The sequence below is a fragment of the Chrysemys picta genome, chromosome 7 (genome assembly GCF_011386835.1).
Source record: "Chrysemys picta bellii isolate R12L10 chromosome 7, ASM1138683v2, whole genome shotgun sequence".
Taxonomy (NCBI): domain Eukaryota; kingdom Metazoa; phylum Chordata; order Testudines; family Emydidae; genus Chrysemys; species Chrysemys picta.
The window spans coordinates 17409891-17435491 of NC_088797.1; the positions used below are offsets into that span (position 1 = coordinate 17409891).

General features: G+C 44.2%; 1 protein-coding gene across 4 annotated transcripts in view; it reads right to left on the reverse strand.

The window, feature by feature from the left end:
* Positions 1 to 9181: 9181 nt before the first annotated feature.
* Positions 9182 to 25601, reverse strand: part of LOC101941737 (protein SSUH2 homolog) — a 29086-nt gene continuing 12666 nt past the window's right edge. For all 4 annotated transcript variants that reach the window (XM_005288504.4, XM_005288503.4, XM_042849891.2 and 1 more), the window contains 7 exons: positions 19788 to 19912; positions 18440 to 18502; positions 14357 to 14442; positions 13249 to 13341; positions 11783 to 11888; positions 10856 to 10963; positions 9182 to 9809 (listed from right to left, as the gene is read on the reverse strand). In XM_005288504.4, the coding sequence (XP_005288561.2) occupies positions 9669 to 9809; positions 10856 to 10963; positions 11783 to 11888; positions 13249 to 13341; positions 14357 to 14442; positions 18440 to 18502; positions 19788 to 19912 (722 nt within the window). In that variant the 3' untranslated portion in view covers positions 9182 to 9668. The remainder of the gene's footprint in view (positions 9810 to 10855; positions 10964 to 11782; positions 11889 to 13248; positions 13342 to 14356; positions 14443 to 18439; positions 18503 to 19787; positions 19913 to 25601) is intronic.

Below are 25601 nucleotides of genomic sequence, written 5' to 3' on the forward strand. Positions count from 1 at the left end.
CCATCCCCTCCAGCCACTCCCACCTCACAAACAATTCAAAGGTCAGAATTAAAGTCAAAGCTGACACAAAAGTGAGTGACGAAAATAAAAGCCAAACAAACTTATGAGTTTCACGTTCCCCTCCCAAAGCAAAACCCATCAGAGGGGACAAAATGTCTAGAAAGACTAACACACAGGGTCAGATTACTCAATGAGCCCTTCAGGCCAGCTAGCCTGATATAAAGGGGCTGTAGAGTAGGTGTAAGTCCCCCTGCACATCGTATTCCCATCTGTCCCTCTTCTCCATCCAGTAATATGAGAAAGGTAGTTCTTTCACTATGGGTTTAATGTGATCATGGGCTTTATTCATTTTACTCATCACCCAAAATACAGATGTACTGTTATGGGACTTTGTCTTTTTTTCCCCCCTTTTCACCTATTTTGCTTTCACTAGAAGTCTTTGTATCTGATGTTAGGTATTATCTGCTGTCATGTATGATTATGATGGCTAAATACATGCCAGCTAGACACCAGGGCTTTTGGCCGACTTAAGCCATGATCAGAATCCTCCATTCATTGCTCTTCATTTAGCCAGACTTGTATATATGTGAATCCTGTACATTACTACAACTCAAATTAGGATTTTTGTGGTCCCTAGTGAATACTGTAGCTATACCAAATGAGCTAATAAATATTCTGTGCCAAGCTATGCTAAGATTTCCCCACTCCCTCTTGTGTACCTTACATCCCTTTTCTTCTTGTTCTCTGATTCCACAAACATACTTCCTTTTTGAACTTCAACCTTCATCCACAAAACCTAAGTTTACTGTACTATATGCAGACAGCATTTCTTTGGTAATATGTGTGCTCTTTAATGTTATCCATCATCTCTGTGAGCTGAAATATTAGGAACAGATTGATACAGTTAAGGACAATAAGCTATTGCCTGTCTGGGGAAACAGTTAACGAGATACTTTGGCCAGGTAGCTGATGATTATCATAAACAAACCTGTTCTTGAATTTTCTTATTTATATGTTATTTCCATCATTTATATATGTTTATATATGTTTTGTTTCATTATTGTTTATATTTTATAGAATAACAAAAAATGTGAAGTTTAAAAAAAATTAATGGAGGATATGTTGTTACTAGCCAATTTTTCAGTACCTTACTTATTAGTTCATGTGGCCAAAAGGTTAATATCCAATGATATTCAAATATTTGATTAATTAGGGGCCTGATTCTGTGTCATCCTCATAGACTCATAGACTTTAAGGTCAGAAAGGACCATCATGATCTTCTAGTCTGATCTCCTGCACAACACAAGCCACAGAATTTCACCCACCCACTCCTGTAACAAACTCCTGACCTATGTCTGAGCTATTAAAGTCCTCAACTTGTGGTTTAAAGACTTCAAGGTGCAGAGAATCCTCCAGCAAGTGACCCATGTCCCACGCTGCAGAGAAAGACAAAAAAAACCCAGGGCCTCTGCCAATCTGCCCTGGAGGAAAATTCCTTCCTGTCCCTAAATATGACAATCAGCTAATCCCTGAGCATGTGGGCAAGAATCACCAGCCAGACACCCAGGAAAGAATTCTCTGTAGTAACTCAAATCCCACCCTCTCTAGTATCCCATCACAGCCCACTGGACATATTTACCACTAATAGTCAAAGATCAATTAATTGCCAAAATTAGGCTATCCCATCACACATCCTTATGTAGGTATGAAGCATGTCTGAGAGAGAGAGAGGCTGTAGGAGCCTTTCTCTAGAGCTGATCAAATTTTGGATTTTTGTTTTCACTTTAATCCATCACCATGTCAACATGTCTTTGGGCAAAAAGTTCCTTCCATCCCTTTTTTCAACTGCTATAGACCTGGTCAAAATTTTCTAAATGGCAACATTTCACTGAACATTTTTGACAGAAAAAAAAAGGACATGAATTTTTCATGAAAATATCCTTTTGCATGGACTGCATAATGGACACGCAAAATTGCAGGCATGATGCTTATACTTAGATTGGGTGATCTCTGGGGTAAGGTTTGTCTTTTTGTTTTGTGTTTGTACAGTGCCCAGCACAATGCGGCCCTGATCCACGATTGCGGCTCCTAGGTGCTGCTGCAAAACAAATACATCAGCAGCAGCAATGGGGAATCAGTAAGGACCTTATAAACCAGGGGTTCTCAAACTGGGGGTTGGGACCCCTCAGGGGGTCACAAGGTTATTACTTGAGGGTTCGCAAACTGTCAGCCTCCACCCCAAACCCCGCTTTGCCTCCAGCATTTATAATGGTGTTAAATATGAAAAAAAAGTGTTTTTAATTTATAAGGGACGGGGGGGGGGGGGGGAAGTCGCACACAGAGGCTTGCTATGTGAAAGGGGTCACCAGTACAAAAGTTTGAGAACCACTGTTCTAAACTGTGAGAAGTGGAGAATACCTGTAGTGTAGTGTTCCCTGGCCACACCACTGGCATGCCCTGATCTATGCCTTATGTCTGGACTGGGTGCACAGCTGGTGTATAACTTTTACTCCAGTACTTCACCAGCCAGAAAGGCTCCCTACATAAGAGATATTTGGGGGAGCTGCCTACACATACTTTAAGGCCGGTTTATGCTGTCAGAGTTGTATAAACTGACCTGAATGTAACTCAGAATGAGGCCCTATTATAGCTCCAAAACCTTTATACATTTCGGTCCATCTCAGGTCATCAAGGAAGAGAGTTTACATTCTGCTGCTAGCTGCAGTCAGCAGGAGCACGTGAGCTGAATCCCCCACTTTCCAACAGCGAGGGGGTGGCTAGCAGAGTGTTCTGAAGGAGGGCACCAGGACTCTGGAACTTGCTCCCCTTCTTAGTCCAAAATAGTCTGAATTTGTTAACCAATGACATCTCTTTGATAGGGCTTTTGGAGAGGGCTGAGACTATGGGTCCCTCAACAACTGAGGGGTGGAAAGGAGTCTCTTTAAGTGTCTGGCTGGCTGAGTTCCTGTCTGAATTGATCATTTTACGCTGTTGAGATGTAATTGTGCTGTTAATGGAGTTTTTAGAGCACTTACAGCCTTGGCTAGGAATCTTTTTAGCTATTATTTAAATCAGATTTTTTTTTTAAATATCTAAAAATACTAACCAGCATGGGATAGTGCTGATAAACATTGAGCTAAATTGTGGCATAGAGCCACACCTCTGAGAGGGATAAATTAATAGCATGTATTAATAGCAATGAATAGATCCATTAGCCCCAGTGCTAAGCATTATTACTGCCAGCGACAGTTGTTGGTGTTCATTAAATGCTGTCAGTGTGCTAGGTGTAGTTGTTATTACACTCGCATTTCAACTTGAGAAGCTGTGATTCATTAAATACCATCAAGATTAAAATAAATGGCTCTTAATGATCAAGCTAGACTTCATGTTTCTGTTAACTTCTACTCTTTAACTAAAAGCTTCAAGCATCCTGAATAGACTCTAAGGCCCTAAACTTGCAATGATAGTTGCATGGGTGGACCCCCACTGAAATAACTGGGGCTCTTGGGTCTGTAATTTGCATGATTGGGACCTAAATGTGCTGCTTAAAAACCTGTTTTTTTTCTTTCCTCTGTCCCTTCCATTTTATGTGAAAAGACCTGAAGGCTGTCCTGATGTGTTGACCATAACGGTTCACTTTCCATCTAAGTCATACCCGTCTTAATAAAAGTCTAATAATAAAACTTAAGAGAACTTGATGGTCACATCTTTTCTGGGGTCTCTGATCTTTTCCACCACTGTGTCTGTGCTATATCACATTGAGGCATAGTCAGATTACAATGTTTTGCTGACAAGGTGCTGCATTTCATCATCCAACTGAAAGCCAGAGAGTCTAAGGATTTCTTTGGTGAAGTTCATCTTTTAAGACTATGAATCAGTCTGATATAAGCGGGACAAGGCATGGAGGCACCGAGTCCTCCTAAAGGTTATTATAATTTGTGAGTGAATTTACTCCCCATGAAAGTGGAGGTTTTTATAGCAATGATTATACATTGTGTAACACCCTTCGCCACATATTGCAGTGTCAGATAGAGTAGGCTGGTAGTATGGTTTGGAAATATGGTTAATACAGATAGGTCCCATCTATACTGCAAACCCAACTGTGTTGTTTAACTGGGTCGGGATCACCAGTTTGTAACTGGAGCCTCCAGCACTGTTACTTTTGTAGAGTAAATGGAGCCAAAGAGAGAGAGAAAAATTCCATCCAACTCAATGGGACATTGGTGCTGAATCCTCAAAAAAGCATTTAAATGTCCCTGTTTTACTGCTGGTCACTTTACTAGAAACTATCAAAAACTCTGGGATTGTTGGCAGAAATTAAGTTTTTGGTGGGACTTGAGTAGAATCCCATTACAATGTATTTGTTCCAGAACCCTTCGGGGACTAGAAGACCTAAGGTCTGGTGGAAAAGATAGCAAGACCAAGTGAAGAGAAACCAAAATGAATGAACTGACGTGGTTGGAGATACTCATTGAGTTTGTGCTATTTTGCTAAATTCACACCCATTACAGCTCTCACCTCCCTTTACTAGTGAGTAGGACAGGCTGAGTTTTTCAAATTTTGTAATTGAAATTTTAAAAAAAGCAAAAGCAAAAATAAAAATAAAAATAAATGCTGAATTTTTTCTACATTTTTTGACTACCCTTGGTAAAAATAGCAAGTGAGCTAGTCACAGTCTCATTTCAGGCTAACAGGCCATATGTGAAAAGTGACCTTTCCCTTACTCTTAAGATGCTTATTTTACAATTATATGTATTAGTGGTATCAGTAAAATTGTCTACACCGGTGTGAATATATTTTGTACTGGGTCTTCCGTCCCAATCTAGGAACTCTGGAACTAGCATGTTATTTCTCTTTGTTAGGGATACATGCAAAAGACACCCTTATAGCTATAGTAGCTGCATGGCATTGGCTATTTCCAGCTGCATAGCTGATATTATTTTCTGTTAGCTAGTCATATTTTTAGAGGCATTATAGGTTTTCTGGTGTTGGATTTGGGGGTGGGGAATGAATGCACTTTTATAACTGCCCTTTTTATTTTAAGACATTGTTGATTAAACTCTGGTTTGGGCCTTACGCGTTTTGTCAGTTGTCGGCTGTAGAATTAGGGCTCATAGTTTCACGGCCCATCCAAAACCTGACTACTGAGAAATGCTCACACCCTTCATTGCATGTGAATTGTATAATGTAAATAAAACAAAACAACTCCTGCCTGTTAAATTGTGATAACATTGTTATCGACTTATCAACTCTCCCTGAAAACAACGAATTACAGCGTAAATATTAGCAAGGGAAAACCCTAGCTTCCATTTAGTAGGATAATCTGGTGTAAATAAAACACAATCTATGAAATAGCAATGATTCCAGGAAGCATTAAATACAATACCTTATGAAATGTGTTTGCATCATCTCTGATTGGAACAAGTTGATGTCTCTCCCAGAACTTTTGGAGTGGAAAAGATCTTCCTGGATGTATATTTAAATAATACTTTTAAATAAATACTTCATGTGGGGATCTCATAGGCCAACACGCCAAGTACAGAAGAGTGAATTAAGGTGCAGAAAGATAAAATGACTTGTTCAAGCTCACTCAGCAAATCACTGGCAAAGCTAGGAAATCAAGAGTCCTGGCTTTAAGTCCTATGCTCTACCCAATGGACACACTTCCTCCTATTTTAGAGGTTTTGTGCAGGATTTAAGTCAGTAAAATCAATGGGAGACATATAGCTATAAAACCTCTGTGTGATGTTTTGAAAACCTACCCTCAATTGTTAACAACCCTTTGGAATTTTCTTTATAAAAAGACATACATGTTTGCTTGGCCCGTGGAAAATTTGACTAAGGCAGAAAATGAAACACACGGATGGTGGCGGAGTTCTATGCCACTCCCAGGGGGACTATAGCATTCTGTGCTGCGCTCAAAAGATAAATGTGACAGGTTTTGGATGCCTGCTATACTATGATTAAAGAAGATTGAACATACAGACGTCAGTCGGGAACAAATACATTTATCTTTGATGCTAGGAGTCATCTGTTTTTCTAGTTAAATGGGTCTATTTTAACTTCGACAGTTCTAAGCCGCGAGCAACCCATCTTTCTGGTTGCCATGGAGTAACAGGGAAACCTCAGTGTCCTAAAGCTGCTGTGTAAAGAGTTTCATAAATGCAAGTATGGCGCAGGAATGATTGAATGAGAGACTCAGATACTATGGCAAGGTTGCCAACACTTGGATTTTATTCCAAGTCTTGTCATATTTGATGTTTTACGTAAAGCCCCACTCCTGGAGACATGCATTTAGGTGCAATTCTCAGCTTTCTTCTTATTTTTTTTTATGAAAATTTCTGCCCCTGATGGTTGTAGAGAAAAGCTTGGAAACATGACCCAGGTGCCCCCGAAAGGTTCAAAAACCTGAAGGCAAATTAAAAAAAAAAAAAAGCAACATTATTTATTCAAATTTCTTTATGCGGGAGGGACTCATGAATTTTGAATGTTTGGGTTTGGCAGGAATTGTGATGGATATGGCACAAATACTTAGATAAATAATTCACGTCAGAAAGGAAAGAACCTCTGCCAGATATTTCCCACGTGTGTTTTATTCCTTACAGAGTTTGGGTGTTCAGCCATTTAAAATGTAGTGTCTACTCTTTCCGGTGCTAAGCAAATCACATAATCAGGAAGATTTTGCCATTGCTTACATTAGGGCTGTGAGGTAGAGGTGGTCTGAAATTTTTTTCCCACTGAAATTTTAGATGAAAATGAAAAAAATTCCATTTCCATCTACATTTTCCATGAAATTGTCGAGTTTTGGCTGAAAATGGGAGTTGGATTTGTAGTTTGCTCTTTGTGTCCCCATTCTCCCCGTGTACCAGGCTCTGCAGCTGGACACCGTCTCCCACAGTGCACTATTGCCAGGATTCCATGTTACCCAGGAGTCACCTTATTGGTAGGGGAGACTGTGATACATTATGGGAGATGTAGTCCTGCTGGGAACCCTAGCATGTAGAATGAGGACATGAGATGGAAACTATCACTTGCTATGAAGCACTACAGCTCCCATTTTTGGCCCAAACCTTTTGGGTTTTGACCAAAATATTTTAGCGAAAAACAAAAATTTCCATGGAAAACAGACACTCTCTGCAAAAAAAAAAAAATAGTCAAAAACCCAATCTTCTGTCAAAAACCAATTTGATAGGAAAATATTGACCAGCTTACTGGGAGGGGTATGTAGGTCTTCATGTTGCCCCCTTGAAGGGACCCCAAGTCCAAAGCCATACCCCACCCCAATGGTGTCACTAGAAGAAGATCCTGCCAAACCAGACTGGTCTGGGGTGTTAAAGTTTAATTTCCAGCCTGGGTTCAGGGGTCGCTCAGAGAGGGACCCTTGGGGGGGGGGGGAGGGATAGCTCAGTGGTTTGAGCATTGGCCTGCTAAACCTAGGGTTGTAAGTTCAATCCTTGAGGGGGGCCATTTAGGGATCTGCAGCAAAAATCTGTCAGGGATGGTACTTGGTCCTGCTGTGAAGGCAGGGGACTGGACTCAATGACCTTTCAAGGTCCCTTCCAGTTCTATGCAATAGGTATATCTCCATATTAAAGAGGTACTATGAGCTGGAGTCATTTAGATACTGCTGAGACTGTTTAGGCGCAAGACCTTAACAGAAGGGTGCTACTGTCAATGGAGGGAGACATGAGAGGCTTATGTTGACCAGTTTGGGTTAAATCTGAATCCCCTGCAATAGTACCCCAAAACAGAGAGAATAATTTGTATCCGAACCTAACCTTGCAATGTTAGGTTTGGATACAAATTATTCTTTCCATACTCGTCCTGCTACACGGGCTATAATCACTTGGCTAAATGTTTGACCCTTGTTTTGACTGTGGTATAATTGCATGTAAAGACAAGGTGGTGAAGTCATATCATTTATTGGCCCAACTGCTGTTGGTGAGAGAGACAAGCTTTCGAGTTTACATAGAGCTTTTCTTCAGATCTGGGACGAAAAGATATGACCTCACCCACCTTGTCCTATAATATCCTGAGATTAACACAGCTACAACAACACTGCATATTATAATTGCTTGTGTCAGATAGCTTGCGCTAGTAACTGTACCCAGTTACACAACAACACAGATTACAGTGGCTTTGGAGTGCTATCATGCTTACTAATCTGGTGACCTTTAGTGTTGACATTTACTTTTCCTACTCCCCGCCCCTCTTTCTCTCTCTACCCCGGACATAGTCTATGACAAAGATCTTGGGTCTGAAAAGGATGACGTTTAACTACACACGAGTTGGTTTCAAAGACAAATCATTTGTTGTGCTGCTCTAGGGCCTGAGTCTGATGTCACTTACCAGGACTGGAGTTACTCTTGCTATACTCCTTGGTCAATGACAACAATGCAGGCAATGACAACAGTAACTATATGATTTGCACCTCAGCGGGAGGTAGCCAGCAGTCTCATTGGCTGCTTGGAGGTAACATCTAATATAAAATATGAAGGCAAGGGAGAACGGTCTGATTATAACCAGTCTGTGAAGTGCTTGAAGACAGTGTTGCTATTCCACCACTCATTTAGAACAGCCCAGGTGGGGTGGGGGGAGGTTCATCAGCCTCAAGCGAGAAAGCTCAGCTCCAGTGTTTATTTTATTAATTAAGTGTCTGTCGCGTGCTTGGTGCTGTCCACGACACAGAGGAGTTCATGTTCCCTGCTGCGAGGAGCTCCCACTTTAAATAGATGGACAACAGAAACCTTCCGGGTCTCCCAGTGTAAGGGTCTGTCCTAAATCCTAATTTTTTAACAGACCACCTTAGTGAGGAGCCTCCTGCGATCTTCTGTAATTGACCCTGCTTGTGCTGACCGTGTGGTTTGAGCCCAAGTCCTACGGAGCTGAAAGCATGAGATGCTATCGGTAGAGCTAGAGGAGTAGCTACTGCAGTTCAAAGCAGTCTCGTGGCTGTTGTGTGGCTCAGTCACAATGAGGGAGACAAAGACCCACCTTCCCCTTGTGTATGTTACACATGGACATGTGCTAACATCACTACCTATCCCTCTCTGAACCAATCTCTTCCCCCACTTTCTTGTGAAGGTCCTTATCAATGGATAAGGAACACATACCTGTGGATCCTGACCCTGAGAGCTATTGCAGAGTGAGAGTGTATTTGCAAAATGACAGATCACATTCCTTCATTTCAAACTCTGTAAGAAAGCTACCTGACGCTGCTACATTTCCATCATTTAGAATATGCATTTCACACATAGGAATTTAAAGGATACATTTAGCAAGCTAAATATCTCAATGCAAAGCTATGGAGATCAAAACCAAAAGCTCTGAATTCAAATCTGTCATACAATACGCTAGCAATGTTCAGTTTTCATGATCACGATTTATTCGTCTCCATAAACATAGAGCGAATGGCGAGAGGTGCACGAGAGAGGTGTTCTGCTGTTTAATTTAAGCACGGTGTGACCTGCATAAATCGTTACTGCACCGATAAAGAGACACCCATCACCCTCTGTGATCATGCTGGGAGTGAAGATCTTTAGATCTGCTGTCCAGTGAAAGTTGGAAAGGAAGGAGTTGCTCAGTTTATTAAAGAGAATAAATAATTCCAGCTGCGCTGTGCTGCCTGATGGTGTGTTTCTTAGCAGACCTTATGACCTATCTGTGAATCACATGACTGAACAGCAGCACTTTGCTGGGTAGTCCTCTGTATACACTTTATTCTCATTTCCAAAGACATAGAAGGAATAGACTTTTCCTCTCCATTCATATTCCACCTTGGTGAGTGGAATCAGCTCAATGGTTTGTTTCTGGAAAAGACAAAGGAAATATATGATTATATCTGATAATAATCCAGAGTTTGGGAGTCAGATCCTGCTGCCCTGGCTTATGTTGAGGTGCACCTTCCTCACAAATAGCCCCTTTCACTTCCCGGGTAAAACGCTACTCAACATGAGCAAGTGGATCACAACCGGGCTCTTCTTTGGTTTAAGGAGCCTGATCCGAAGCCCGTAGAAGATCTTAGGAACCGGCGCTAGTCCAAGGATCAGTGGTTGAGAAACACTGGTGTAGCCTATCTGTGCTTAGTGTTTCACTCATCTCAGAATTCCTATGGTGACGATGAATGGTTTCAGTTCCTTTCCCAAGTATCCTTTGACCGCAACATATTTACACCTTTCTTGCACACCAGGATATTTAGAAGTAGTGGACTTCATTGTACAGGTTTACACCACTTAAATTATTCCATCCCCAAGTGGCTGTAAAACAAGCTTCTTCAAACTTACTGTCCCCCATCTAACTCTCCTTTTATAAAAAAATCTTGGGGACTGACTATGTCATTTACATTGATTTTACATGATGGATCTTCATTTGATTTTGATAGATTTACTCCCAGTGAAAGTCAGGTTAAAATTGTGCAACAGAGATCTGGTAAACACGTGACAAGATGCAACCTCCCGGGCAGATGGTAAATTAGTAGCAACTTGCGCTCGCATAGGTGCTGCAGGGAGGTGCAGTAAAACAGCTCCAGGAACAGGAAGGGAAAGCCTGGCTGGCTGAAGGCTGATCTCTGAATGTGGGGCTGTAGATCTAAGTTAAGATTCCTCGAACCGGGAGAATATTTTGCATATTGATGTTTTTGGAGTGTTTTTTATTTCCTGTGATTACAGTGCACAGTTCTCCTTGAGTAAAGGGAACTGACTGGCTGACCTTGTGTGATTTTGCTGTGTTGTTTCACCAGTTTACAACTGTAAGTTACATATTCTGGAGATTAGCAGTAGAAGGATAATATTCTCCCCCAGTTGCCTCCCATTTATTAGGGCAATGAGTTCACATTTGTTTGGTGCATCTTACCTACCTGTCTCAATATATGACTATTGGAGGCAAACTGCATTTGGTGTTGTGCAATGCATGATTCTGAACCCCTATCAATGGTTGGCTCGGGGAAATTCACTATAGGATACACCTGTGAAAATAAAGACAGAGTTATGAAGGACATATTTATACAACTTCCAAAATGCAGTTTTATCATGTTAAGGATAATTAGTAAAGAACTGTAGTCCCTTGGGTATATTTTAATTTTATCCCATTGTACAGACCGCACGTACAATGCCGACGCCCTCCTAAGCATGAATTTAACTGGCAGCTGGCAAAATGTCAGTGCTTCAAGGGATATATCAGTTTTAATCTAATTTTAAATACAGATCCTGGACTATCCTTCAGCACCTCACATCCCCAGCACAAAGCAGACCTGCAGTTGGCTAAATCAGCACAGGAGGATGACTGCAGGATAGTGAGATTCTCAGATGGCACAATAACCACTCTGGAGAACTCCTTTCCCTGTCTTGTGCTGTGACAAAAAAGGGCCCGAGATGCAAAGTCCCTCTATGGATGCAAACTTTCTCCAAATTCCTAGTAGTTCAGATCCAGGGTTCTGATTCAGGCCTGTCTCTCTTATTGCTCATCCACAAGTATTGATAGCTATCACCAGTGTTTAACTGGACTGTAGCATGTTGCCCGTGTTGTAACATGATGATATAGCAATGGCTGCTACTGTGTTGTTCTGTCATTGGAAAATTGCTGTTGCATTTTTTACTAATATGCAGTGAAATCTTCCTATAGAAATTATACATTTATCATAAAATGTATGGCTATTAATTTTACTTCTTTGTCCCTTTAAAATTACTTGGTACTGAGAGAGCTAGTTCATAAACATGGCAGTGTGCTCTGCAGTTTCAGTGGATTCCAGATACAAGAATTTTAACACAATAGCGTCATTATTTACCACTTGATTTTCATCACTAAATATTTCCTTCCCAGTGACTTCCTGCAGGTGATAAATAGGAAACCCCAAATTCTTGTCAACAACATATTCAGCCACGCTGTTCTTCCTGTTGGGAAAATGGGGGGAGCATGTTGGTTTCTATTTCTCTTCTTTAAAAGTTAGGATTGCTATGATTAGCTCTATACAACAAAACCCCATAGTGTTCAACGTGTTTTACAAGCCCTGGGACAAAATCATGCCTTGGGAAGCACACAGGATTATGGCGGAAAAGCCACAGCTGGGAGGGGAACCATCAGGGGTAACTTTTGTGCCCTGCTCTTATCTCCCACAAAATCTGTCAAGTTCAAGCCTTTGTAGCTAGAGGGCATTTTGGGCTGGGCTTTGGTTATGTGCTTCACATGTTTTAGCTTCTATGTCTCAGATCCTACCACCCCCTGCAGATTACTTCTTTCCTTGGCCTGAATAAACTATGTGAGAAGAGATTTCCAGGGCCACAGCCAGTCCCAGGTCTACCTTAATTCTGCCCTTGCATTGATTAATGTGTGCCACAGTGCAAGCTACAAACAATGAGGGTTTCCATTTGGCCTAAGATATGTACAGATGGTTTCTTCCATGACTGAAATTCAACCACTTGTGGGGTATGAGACACACCCTTCAAGCAAGGCACAGCAACATTAAACAGATCAGAATTTAAAGGGAAGATGATGGGTCTGTCTGACTCTCATTTACACAAAAATTCCTTTATACCTTAGGGGCAGTGCTAGAGCAAGGTAAAGGGATCAGAACGTAAACAAGAATTAGGCCCACTACAAGCAAATGTTAGTGAGGTGAAATGTAGTTTACTCAGAATTCTATCTGGGCATTGAGCTAAGGTGCTCTAGCTAACCATACCGAGGGCGTTTTAATAGGCACTAATGCTCGGGACCTTGGTTTTCTATTTGATCCACAAGTTCTAGTAATCTAGTTGAACACTCCAGGTCTTTGAATATTTGTGTGTCAGATGCATTCAGCATGGACTGTGATAATGTCATTTCTCATACTGCTTAACTAAAATTAGATAATCAAGTGACTTCTGAAACTTACAAAATTATACGTCCAAGAGGTGAAAGCTGGATTTCAATGCCACTCTTTCTTTCAAATCTACATGTAAAATATCAATTTCTAAGGATTTTAACACTTCTCTTAAATGACATCACTATCACCAGGAGCACTGATCTCATGTTTGAGCCATATACTTTAAAATGTTGGGCCACATAACTGGCAGATGTAAATCAGCCTGGTTCCATTGAAGTCAGTACTCCAAACCATGGCACAGCATTTAACAGGAATGACCTCAGCGGATCTACCCTCATTTACAACAGTTGAGGATCTGTCTCAGTAACATCAGCATGCTTGAGAATGGCCAACAACTGTATATACCCTCCTGTCTAACAACAAACCCCTGTGTTTGTTTGATTTCAACTTACCAAGTGATTGTAAGTTCAGAATGATATAGCAAGAGGCCTTTTCCAGAGCAACGGATGCATTTCTGCCAACCGCCACCATGACAGTCTGAGCAACTATGGAAGAAATACAACATTTATGCACTCGCTTTACACACACAAGCCTCCTTTATAGCACTCTCATTTTCATCCAGAAAAGTGGATCGGTTCAGTAGGCCGTCTGATGTCAATGGGTTCATTAAATCGGACATCACCAGTCTGCATGTGTGTGTTCTAATGTGACACCAAGGAGTGGGAAAACCCGTCATCTGACTTGACTTTTTAAATTATAAGGTTTTCAGCACAGGGATCTTCTCTTACGATGTGTTTCTACAGTGTGAGTGAGGCACAATGGGTCTCCAGAGCTCGGTGGGGTCCCCTGGGTGCTAAAACGATATAATACATGAATAACAACCTGAAGAAAGTGGGTATAGAATCCATTTTAAGAACATAAGAACATAAGAAAGGCCGTACCGGGTCAGACCAAAGGTCCATTTAGCCCAGTATCCTGTCTACCGACAGTGGCCAATGCCAGGTGCCCCAGAGGGAGTGAACCTAACAGGCAATGATCAAGTGATCTCTCTCCTGCCATCCATCTCCATCCTCTGACAGACAGAGGCTAGGGACACCATTCCTTACCCATCCTGGCTAATAGCCATTAATGGACTTAACCACCATGAATTTATCCAGTTCTACACCCACTTTGTATTCATTTTCCACTAGTTTAAATGATGCACGGTAGTGAAGGACGAGGCCCACTGCCTCTCTGTGTCTTAGTCTCTCCAGCATAAAATGGGGTTAATAACACCTACAGCACCTTCCAGGAGGCTTAGTAAATGTTTGCAAATTGCTTTGCAAGCTTTGAATGTAAGGTGCAAATGTTTGTTATTATAAATGGAAAGATTCCCATTGACTCCAGTGGGCACTGAATTGGATCTGTAGTTTGGTTAAGTTCTTATTCAGCTGGCACCATTTCACCCATTCCCATATTCAAAGAGCGCGGAGGAAATGATATCCTAATAAAGAGCCATCTGGTCAACGAAAGCTGTGAAAGAAATACAAATTGCCATCTGGTATTTTAGCATTTTCTTACCGTCTCTTTCCTGAACCTGAGCAAAATAAACAACTCTGATTGGATGTGTCTTGCCAGCCAGTCCCATTACAAGCCGTACATCTTCTCTACATTTAAAAGGGCGAAAAGAAAAAGATATTTTTTTTCTGACTAGAATTTGATCTTCTCACTTTTCATTTTGTGAGGTCCACATTCTCAACCACAAAAGTACATACACGTATCTGGAGCTCAGAACGGGGTAACCTAAGTGGACCTATTTCATCCCATGCACCATGCGGCAAAGGCACCTACGATGAAATTCATCCCTGTGCAAAGAACCCACACAAGGTCCATGCGCCACGCTAGTCCCACTCAAATCCTAGTTTTGAGGATTTAAATGGAAGGAAAGTAATGCATAGGCCTCATGCTGGATTTCTATACAGGGATGAATTTATCCCTTAATGCAGAATATTCCAGTAAGGATTCCATATCCAGCAGAGAATTTAATTGCAGACAACTTAATACTGCTGCCTATGTAAGTGACGTCACTCCATTTATATTACTGTTAAAATGAGGTAGGCACATCCTTGGATCCATTCTATAGTCTGTACGAGCTGATATTTTAGCAAGAAACTTTTCATAACACATTTTCCGTGTCTGAAGATGGCAGTAGAGTCTGTTCAGTTTCAAATTTTGCAATGCTCACCTGAACATTATTGAGTAGCACCTGCAGATTCCAGAATTAGGACTACAAATTAAAGGCAAGAGATTTCAGCAATACCTGTTCTTCCTTCCTTGTTATCGATAAAGGTTTGTTAGTCTCTAAGGTGCCACAAGGACTCCTCGTTTTTTGGGTTTTTTTTTTAGTGCTCATGCAGTTATCTAGTCTCGCTGATACTCATAAAAGTAGCCCTTACCACCTGCAGGACCTGTTTTTCTCCTATAATTTGCATCCTCTGGAGATTCAAGTCCTTTGTCTACAGGTACTGCATGCTTAGAAGTACTGCCATATTACTCACATTGACTGACCTATGAGAGTCAGCAGTTACCGAGTCGCCATTCTTAAAAGCAGTCCTTTAGCCTCTTTGATGAAACTGCCAGGCAGGATGAGAGTTGGTGCTAGATCAGATGTGAACAGCCATCGTATCACAATGAATTCTGATTACTAATGAACCGGGCCAGAACAAACTGATGAAAAGCTCAGCATCCTATTACCTGTTCCCTGAGTCATCCAACCAGTTCCTCCGATAAAAACCCTGCATGTTTCTGACAGTGACAATGGTTTAGCTATTGGAGAAGGGTAATTCTCTGCCAACAACTGCTGTGACAGCTATATACCACAGAACGGAAGTTCTATTAAATTTTTTTACCAATTTCTCATCCTAAATTTGTATAGGAGAGCCTGGAAAAACTTTTGAGGGGACTTGTGCTAAACGATTAATATTGACATCTATAGTGGCTACAGAGGGGCAGTCCTTCTTTTTGTGGTTGGTTAAATACTGAGATGATATTTACAAAGGAAGCACCTCAGTTGAGGATCTCTTTATTAACTGCTACCAAAATCTCAGCATCATTAATGATCTGGATGATGGGATAGATTGCATCCTCAGCAAGTTCACAGATGACACTAAGCTGCGGGGAGAGGTAGATACGCTGGAGAGTAGAGAGAGAGTCCAAAGTGATCTAGACAAATTAGAGGATTGGGCCAAAAAAAACCTGATGAGGTTCAACAAGGACAAGTGCAGAGTCCTGCACTTAGGACGGAAGAATCCCATGCACTGCTACAGACTAGGGACCGAATGGCTAGGTAGCAGTTCTGCTGAAAAGGACCTCGGGGTCACAGTGGACGAGAAGCTGGATATGAGTCAACAGTGTGCTCTTGTTGCCAAGAAGGCTAACGGCATTTTGGGCTGTATAAGTAGGGGCATTGCCAGCAGATCGAGGAACGTGATCGTTCCCCTTTATTCGACATTGGTGAGGCCTCATCTGGAATACTGTGTCCAGTTTTGGGCCCCACACTACAAGAAGGATGTGGAAAAATTGGAAAGAGTCCAGCGGAGGGCAACAAAAATGATTAGGGGTCTGGAGCACATGACTTATGAGGAGAGGCTGAGGGAACTGGGATTGTTTAGTCTCCAGAAGAGAAGAATGAGGGGGGATTTGATAGCAGCCTTCAACTACCTGAAGGGGGGTTCCAAAGAGGATGGAGCTCGGCTGTTCTCAGTGGTGGCAGATGACAGAACAAGGAGCAATGGTCTCAAGTTGCAGTGGGGGAGGTCCAGGTTGGATATCAGGAAAAACTATTTCACTAGGAGGGTGGTGAAACACTGGAATGCATTACCTAGGGAGGTGGTGGAGTCTCCTTCCTTGGAGGTTTTAAGGCCCGGCTTGACAAAGCCCTGGCTGGGATGATTTAGCTGGGAATTGGTCCTGCTTGAGCAGGGGGTTGGACTAGATGACCTCTTGAGGTCCCTTCCAACTCTGATATTCTATGATTCTATGATTCTATGATTCTACACTGCTACCGGCTGAGGATTGACTAAGTGGCAGTTTTGCAGAAAAGGACCTGAGGATTACAGTGGGCGAGAAGATGAATATGAAACAACAGTGTGCCCTTGTTGCCAAGAAGGCTAACGGCATATTGGGCTGCATTGATAGGAACATTGCCAGCAGATCGAGGGAAGTGATTATTCCCCTTTATTCAGCACTGGTGATGGCACATCTGGAGCATTGCGTCCAGTTTTGGGCCCCCCACTACAGAAAGGATGTGGACAAATTGTAGAGAATCCAGCGGAAGACAAAATGATTAGGGGGCTGGGGCACACGACTTATGAGGAGAGGCTGAGACTAGGGCTTATTTAGTCTGCAGAAGAGAAGAGTGAGGGGGGATTTGATAGCTGCCTTCAACTAACTGAAGGGGGGTTCCAAAGAGGATGGAGCTAGGCTGTTCTCAGAGGTGGCAGGTGACAGAACAAGGAGCAATGGTCTCAAGTTGCAGTAGGGGAGGTCTAGGTTGGATATTTGGAAAATCTATTTCACTAGGAGGGTGGCGAAGCACTGGAATGGGTTGCCTAGAGAGGTGGTGGAATCTCCATCCTTAGAGGTTTTAAGGCCTGGCTTGACAAAGCCCTGGCTGGGATGATTTAGTTGGGGTTGGTCCTGCTTAGAGCAGGGGGTTGGACTAGACCTCCTGAGGTCTCTTCCAACCCTACTCTTCTATGATTCTGTGATTCTATCATAGTAGTGTACAGGCATAAGGATGCCTTCTAATGTCATCTTATTCTTTACTCTAGTCACTCACCAACTGTGATATTTGCATTTCTGTTTCCCCCTTTCATTATATTTGGCCAGACAAAACACAGTGAAACTAGCATAAGAAGCCACTCTTAGCAGTTAACCTTCTGTCTTGAAACTTCCTTAAATATTCTGGGTACAAATCTGCTCCAACTTGATTAGGATGTCATTTCTGTTAAGCCTCCCAATTTCTGTCATTCCCTTCACTCTTCACCTAAAACAGGTTAGATTAAATCACTCCTTTATTAAGGGAGAGCCTTTGATTCAAAGAGAGGTCAGACTCGTTTGTCAATATAAATTGGGATCAAGTTTTTCTCAAATAACAAAAGGCCATGGTCAACTCCCACTAATAGAAAGATTCCCACTAAACATCAATGATCTTTGGATCAGGCCCGTAACCTTCCATTCTTTAGCTGTCACACAACCATTTACATCTCCTTCCTGACTTTGTCATTTCTCTTTGAGAGATTTGTCAAAGACTGGGAACAGCTGCCCCTTTTTTGAAAGCTGAAGACATATGTTCCCTCAGTATTTATTAAAGACCTAACTTTATCTATTCCATCTATTTGGAAGAAAGAATGTGAATTGAATGTCCAACAGACACATAGGTGGGACCAGTTCCTACTAGTGACTGTTGTTCTCAGATGACTTGATGTAATTTGCTTGTCAAAAGCTCAGAAAGAGAAAAGTTTGGGCCAAGTGGTTTTTATATACTTTTCCAAGTATTTTTGAAGGGAAATTTAAGTGTTTTCTTCCTTCCCTGTAGAATTGTACTGCACAGGAAATGGTGACACATGAAAGAGAACTTGCCATAGTTGCATTATAACATACCTTTCCAGATCCACTACACAAGTGGCACTGATTCTTACCACGTCCTTGGCAATTAGGACAATCCTGAAAGCAAAGCAAAAAAGGTATAACAGAGCAGTGGGTTGAAAGAGAAATACAGCAGCGTGAGGCTTCTGGCATTAGATCCCAAGGGCAATTACTTTTAACCCCAAGGAGTCATCATTCTCACTTAAACCTCATCCTCTCTCTCTATTATACCTGTAGATAAGGGGAGCCTTGCTTGAAACCCATTGGCAAAGAAACCTAAAATTACTAGTGCAGACAGGGATTCCATTGTGAAATTAAATGATCATATCACGGGGAGCAGAAAGTATAAAAAGACTGTCATCCCTACATTGAAATACATGCTCAAAGGTCTTCTGTCCCCTTCCTAGTGGAAACATCAGGAAGCAGGATATATATTTTCTTACCTAGGTTACTGAGTTCATACATAAAACCAGTTGGGTTGGCTTTTCTGTCTGGTTTTGTTTGTTTTACTCCAGAAATAGCCTTGCTTTGTTTTGTTGGGTGGATACAAATCCTTTTTCATGGCAGCCTGCCCACGTGAAATGCACACTTCAGACTATCTGGAGCAGTAAAATCAACTCCTTGCCAAAAACAAGGACTAATCCTTTATCTAAAGCTATTAAAAAGAATATCTCATTATTTAAAGCAACAAAAAGAATGCTACCCTGCCAGAAACCTGAGTTATCTTTTCTTATCCTAAATCAGGAGGGGAAGAAGCAATAAATATAATTATACCCCAGAAGAGCTATTGCAATCAGTAAAAATAATTGTGTCAAAATAGGTATATGTGCTAGATATTTAACCAAAACTATAGAACTGAAATATGATGGCACAGTGATTTTAAAATTAATATGTAATCTGCATTTCGGATAACATGATGCCTTGGGTCCAGAATCCTGCTCCACTGAAGCCAATGGGAGTTTTGCCATTGCTTTCAATGAGAGTAGGATCAAGCTCTTGAAGAAGAGCAGACTTTGAGTTACATGCTGCCGGATTTAAAATTAGAAATATTTTCGATTAGCATAGGTACTAAGGCACTGAAGTGGGACTTAAAAAACCTGGGCTCAGTCCTGGCTCTGCCACAGACTTCCTGTGGGATCTTAGGCAAAATACTTAACCTCTTTTTGTGCCTTGGTTGCCCCTCCGTACAATGGGATAATAATATTTTCCTTCTCCCACCTTTTGTCTGTCTTGTCTAGTTAGATTGTCAGCTCTTTGGGGACAGGACAGTCACTTAGCACAATAGGGACCTGATTTCAAATGGGGCACTCCTGTCACCCAATTAATGATCCTTTAAAAGTCGGAATGTTTGTGGGGGTTTTACCTGTACTGAATATGTGTGCGGCACTGGAATGTGCATTTCACAATCCGTAAACAGAGGAGGTGCATCCACTACTATTGCCCACGGGGCAGGTGCTGGTGCAACATCAGAAGAGTCCACAAATCCACCTAGAGCAAAGGACTACAGATCAGTCAGAAAAGACAGTGGTATATTAGGGAGGCTAGCATGGAATGGACAAAAACATCACCAGGCACCTCCTTTCACACGTGCGCTTCAGTGCTAGTGGAAGGTGCCAGGTTGATGGCAGTGGAGGAAATTGAGGGAGCTGCTTATTCACAAAACAAATACAATTTAGACAGTGGCAGTTCAGATCTTATCCATTACAGCCCCACCTTCCTATGGGTGAGAGGTGCCAATTAGTACTGACTGGTGTCATGGTTCCTCTGATGCCAGCCTCTGCTTACTGGGTGGAGACCAAGAAAGATTACTGAATCCATCAGCTGGGAAGGACTTTAGGTCTCTGCTAATCTGTGCTACACTCAAGTCCAAAACACACCAGAGTCACTGCACCCCAGAGTATCAGAGGGGTAGCCGTGTTAGTCTGGATCTGTAAAAAGCAGCAAAGAGTCCTGTGGCACCTTATAGACTAACAGACATATCAGAGCATAAGCTTTCGTGGGTGAATACCCACTTCATCAGATGAATGCACCCCAGAGGGAACCACAGGAGGAGTTGTGCCTTAGAAGGCATAAACCCTCCCTCAGGTCTCCAGTGCTCAGAAGGAACATGGAAGCTGTGTCCTCTTTAAACATGTTGCCACCTCTTCCCTTCTCCTCCAGTAGCTTGTTCTCTAAGGCTGGAGCGGTGCCTGGCTTCATCCCATTTGGAATCATTTTCCTACAATTGTCGCTTGCCCTTTCGCAAGGGGATGGAGGGAAGCTCCTTGAACTTACCCCTCCCAAGCCAACCCTTTACAGAGGCCAATCTGTTTTAATTAGATGAGAAAATGTACCCAAGAAAGCTTATATTTGTAACCATATAAGGTTGTATAACCTCAGCGTATTCAATTCTCTTCTCTTTCCCCTTGTACACCCATACCCCTGGTCTCTAGACAGTCCCCCTCCCCCCTTCTCTCTGAAGGCAGGAGATGTTACAATCCATTTTACTCTGAGGTCAAAGTAAACCGGCCTCACTGTGCTTGAGCTAATGTGGAAGTTAATTGTATATCAGGAACTATGACTCCAATGAGCAACTTCTGGTATGTTAACAAACCTGCATCTGTCAGTGGAAATTGAAGCAAAGGAACACGCTGTTTCCTGAACTGGACTTTTTTTTTAATTATAAAAGACAATTACAGTACACGGTGGGAAAGGTTCTAAATGAATCTATTGCCCCAGCTTAAATTTAGCTTGTGTGAATAACCCTGGGGCTTGATCCACAGCCCACTGAAGTCAATGTAAATACTCCCATTCATTTACTGGGATTTGGATCAGGCCCAGAGCAAACCAGCTTAGAAGAATGAAAAATATTAGTGGCCACATACAATGGACTGCCAGGAAAAACCGGTTACTCACCTTTGTAACTGTTGTTCTTCGAGATGTGTTGCTCATATCCATTCCAATTAGGTGTGTGCGCGCCGCGTGCACAATCGTCGGAGAAATTTTCTACCTTAGCATCACCCGGTTGGTTGGCTGTGGAGCCCCCTGGAGTGGCGCCTTCATGGCGCTGGATATATACCCCAGCCGACCCAGCACCCCCTCAGTTCCTTCTTGCCGGCTACTCCGACAGTGGGGAAGGGGGGTGGGTTTGGAATGGATATGAGCAACACATCTCGAAGAACAACAGTTACAAAGGTGAGTAACCGTTTTTTCTTCTTCGAGTGCTTGCTCATATCGATTCCAATTAGGTGACTACCAAGCCTTACCTAGGCGGTGTGGTCGGAGTGAGACATCGCTGTGTGCAAAACCGCTGAACCAAATGCAGCATCGTCTCTGGACTGCTGTAACAGCGCATAGTGAGCGGCGAAGGTGTGGAACGATGACCAAACTGCAGCTCTACAAATGTCCTGGATCGGGACTTGAGCCAGGAAGGCAGTCGAGGAGGCTTGGGCCCTCGTGGAGTGGGCGGTGAGGCGTGGCGTTGGGACACCAGCCAGGTCGTAGCAAGCACGAATGCAGGACATGATCCAAGAGGAGAGACGTTGGGAGGAGACCGGTAGGCCTTTCAGCCAGTGGGCTACTGCAACGAAGAGTTGCGTCGTCTTTCGAAATGGCTTCGTACGCTCAATATAGAAAGCAAGGGCCCTGCGCACGTCCAAGGAGTGCATACGCTGGTCTTGGCGCGTGGCGTGTGGCTTAGGATGGAAGACCGGGAGGAATATATCCTGGTTCACATGAAAAGCTGATACAACCTTGGGAAGGAAGGCAGGGTGGGGGCGAAGCTGCACCTTGTCTTTATGGAAGACTGTGTACGGAGGCTCAGATGTGAGGGCCTTGAGTTCAGAAACACGCCTTGCTGAAATGATGGCTACAAGGAAGACTGTCTTCCAAGATAGGTAAAGGAGCGAGCAGGTAGCCAATGGCTCGAATGGGGGTCCTGTGAGCTTGGAGAGAACCAGGTTAAGATCCCATGCCGGAACGGGTTGGCGTTGCTGTGGGTAAAGGCGGTCTTAGCCCTTGAGGAATCTGACAACCATCAGGTTAGAGAAGACCGAGGAAGCGTGTTCTCCTGGCTGGAACGCCGATATAGCGGCCAGGTGAACCCTGACTGAAGATATTGCCAAGCCCTGCTGTCTCAAGGACAGGAGATACTCGAGTATAAGAGGAATAGACGCCTGCAAGGGGGGCGTGGCCAGCTGGTCACACCAACAGGAGAACCGCTTCAACTTGGCTAAGTAAGTGGTCCGTGTAGAGGGCTTTCTACTTCCCATTAGAATCTGTTGCATGGGATGTGCGCATTGTAGCTCTGTCCGATTCAGCCATGGAGCATCCACGCTGTAAGGTGGAGCGATTGCAGGTCGGGGTGACACAATCGGCCGTGGTCCTGGGAGATCAAGTCTGGGCACAAGGGAAGCGTGATTGGAGTTTGAACCGATAGCTCCAGAAGCGTGGTGTACCAGTGCTGTCTTGGCCAAGCTGGAGCGACTAGAATCACACGTGCCTGGTCTCTGCGTAGTTTGAGCAGTACCCTGTGGACCAGTGGGAATGGAGGGAAAGCACAGAACAGCTGGTCTTTCCACGTTAGAAGGAAAGCGTCCGACAGGGAGCCCGGAGATCGCCCTTGTAGGGAGCAGAACACGTGGCACTTCCTGTTGGCTCGTGATGCGAACAGGTCTACCTGGGGAAATCCCCACCTCTGGAAGATGGAATAGATGATGTCCGGGCAAATCGACCACTCGTATGTCTGGAAGGATCTGCTGAGACGGTCCGCCAGAGTGTTCTGGACTTCAGGGAGGAACGATGCCATGAGATGTATCGAGTGGGCAATGCAGAACTCCCACAGGCGAATGGCCTCTTGGCATAGGGGAGACGACCGGGCTCCTCCTTGCTTGTTGATGTAGAACATGGCCGTGGTGTTGTCTGTGAAGACTAACACGCAGCGGCCATGCAGGAGACCAAAAAATGCCTGACAGGCTAGGCGCACCGCCATCAGTTCTCGAACATTGATGTGCAGAGCTAGTTGGCATGCGGTCCAGAGGCCTTGGGTATGGCGCTCCCCAAGGTGAGCGCCCCAACCTAGAGATGAGGCATCCGTGACCAGGTGCAGGGAGGGTTGTGGGGCGTGAAACGGCACTCCTGCACAAACCGCCTTGTGATCCAGCCACCAGGTGAGAGAGGTCAAGACCAAGTTCGGAATCGTGACCACCATGTTCAGGCTGTCCCGAGAAGGGCGGTACACCGAGGACACCCAGGCCTGAAGTTGACGAAGCCGAAGTCTGGCATGCCTGGTTACGTAAGTACAAGAGGCCATGTGACCCAACAGACCGAGGCACGTCCTTACAGTGGTAATCGGGAAGGCCTGGAGTCTGTGGATGATGTTCGCGATGGTGCGAAACCGAGTGCCTGGCAGAAGAGCTCGGGCGAGTGTGGAGTCTGAGACTGCCCCGATAAACTCTATTCTCTGGGTCGGCTCCAGAGTGGACTTCTCTTTGTTGAGTAGAATGCCTAAGTCGTGGAATGTTTGTAGTATTATCTGTACGTGCGCCTGAACCTGCTCTCTGGTGTGGCCGTGGACCAGCCAGTCGTCTAGATACGGGAAGACCTGTATCCTTTGTCGCCGAAGGTATGCTGCCACGACGGCCATACATTTGGTGAACACTCTCGGAGCCATGGACAGTCCGAAGGGAAGGACGGCAAATTGGTAGTGTACCTTGTTTACTACAAAACGAAGGAAGCGCCTGTGAGGGGGGTAGATCGCTATATGAAAATATGCACCCTTCATGTCGAGGGCGGCGTACCAGTCCCCAGGATCCAGGGAAGGGATGATGGTCCCCAAGGAGACCATGCGGAACTTCAACTTTACTATGAATTTGTTGAGTCTGCGTAAGTCTAAAATGGGTCGCAGACCCCCTTTTGCTTTGGGGATCAGGAAGTAGAGGGAGTAAAACCCCTTGCCCCTTAACTCTGGGGGAACCTCCTCTATGGCCCCCATAGAGAGGAGCCCAAAAACCTCCTGTATAAGGAGATGCTCGTGAGAAGGGTCCCTGAAGAGTGACGGGGAGGAGGGGTGGGAGGGGGGGAACAAAGAAAACTGGAGGGCGTATCCCCTCTCCACCGTGCGAAGGACCCAACAGTCCGAAGTTATAAGGGACCAAGCACGGTGGAAACGGGAGAGGCGATCCTGAAATAAATGAGATGGATCCTGGGTAGTGGCTGGTGCGCCGACCTCGGGCGCAGCTTCAAAAGTTTTGCCTAGGTCCTGAAGGTGGCCTAGGGGGGCCCTGGTTCTGACCGGGTTGAGGTCCAGTCGGCCTCCGTCTACCACCTCGTCCCCGCCTTCTGGGGAAGTCCTGTCTCAGACGAGGAGGAGGAGGGTAGAACCTTTGTGGCTATGGCCAAAAGGGCCTGCGTTGAGGCCCTGGGACATGCATCCCCAGGGAGCGCATGATGGTTCTCGAGTCTTTGAGGCTCTGTAAGCTAGAGTCCGTCTTGTCCGAGAACAAGCCTTGGACCTCAAACGGCAGATCCTGCAGGGTCTGCTGCAGTTCTGGTGGTAACCCCGAAACCAGGAGCCAGGAGACACGTCACATGGCTATCCCCGACGCTAGAGTCCTGGCGGCCGAGTCCGCAATGTCGAGGGAGGCCTGTAAGGAGGTTCTAGCCACCTTTTTGCCCTCCTCCACCAGGGCCCCGAACTCCTCCCTTGAGTCCTGGGGAACCAACTCTTTGAATTTACCCATGGAATCCCATGAGTTATAATTGTACCGACTTAACAGCGCCTGTTGGTTTGCGGCCCTGAGCTGCAGACCCCCCGCCGAATAAACCTTGCGTCCAAACAAATCAAAGCGCTTAGCGTCCTTTGATTTGGGCGCTGCCGCCTGCTGGCCATGGCGCTCTCTGGCGTTCACTGATGAGACTACCAGTGATCATGGTGGGGGATGCGTGTAGAGGTACTCATAGTCTTTAGAGGGCACAAAGTACTTCCTCTCTACCCCTCTGGCAGTTGGAGGGATGGAGGCCGGGGTTTGCCATAGGGCCGTAGTGTTAGCCTGAATTGTTCGGATAATGGGCAGTGCCACCCGGGTTGGGGCATCAGATGAAAGGATGCTCACCACCGGGTCCTCCACCTCCGCTATCTCCTTGGCCTGTAGGTCCATATTTCTTGCCACCCTACATAACAAGTCTTGGTGGGCACGAA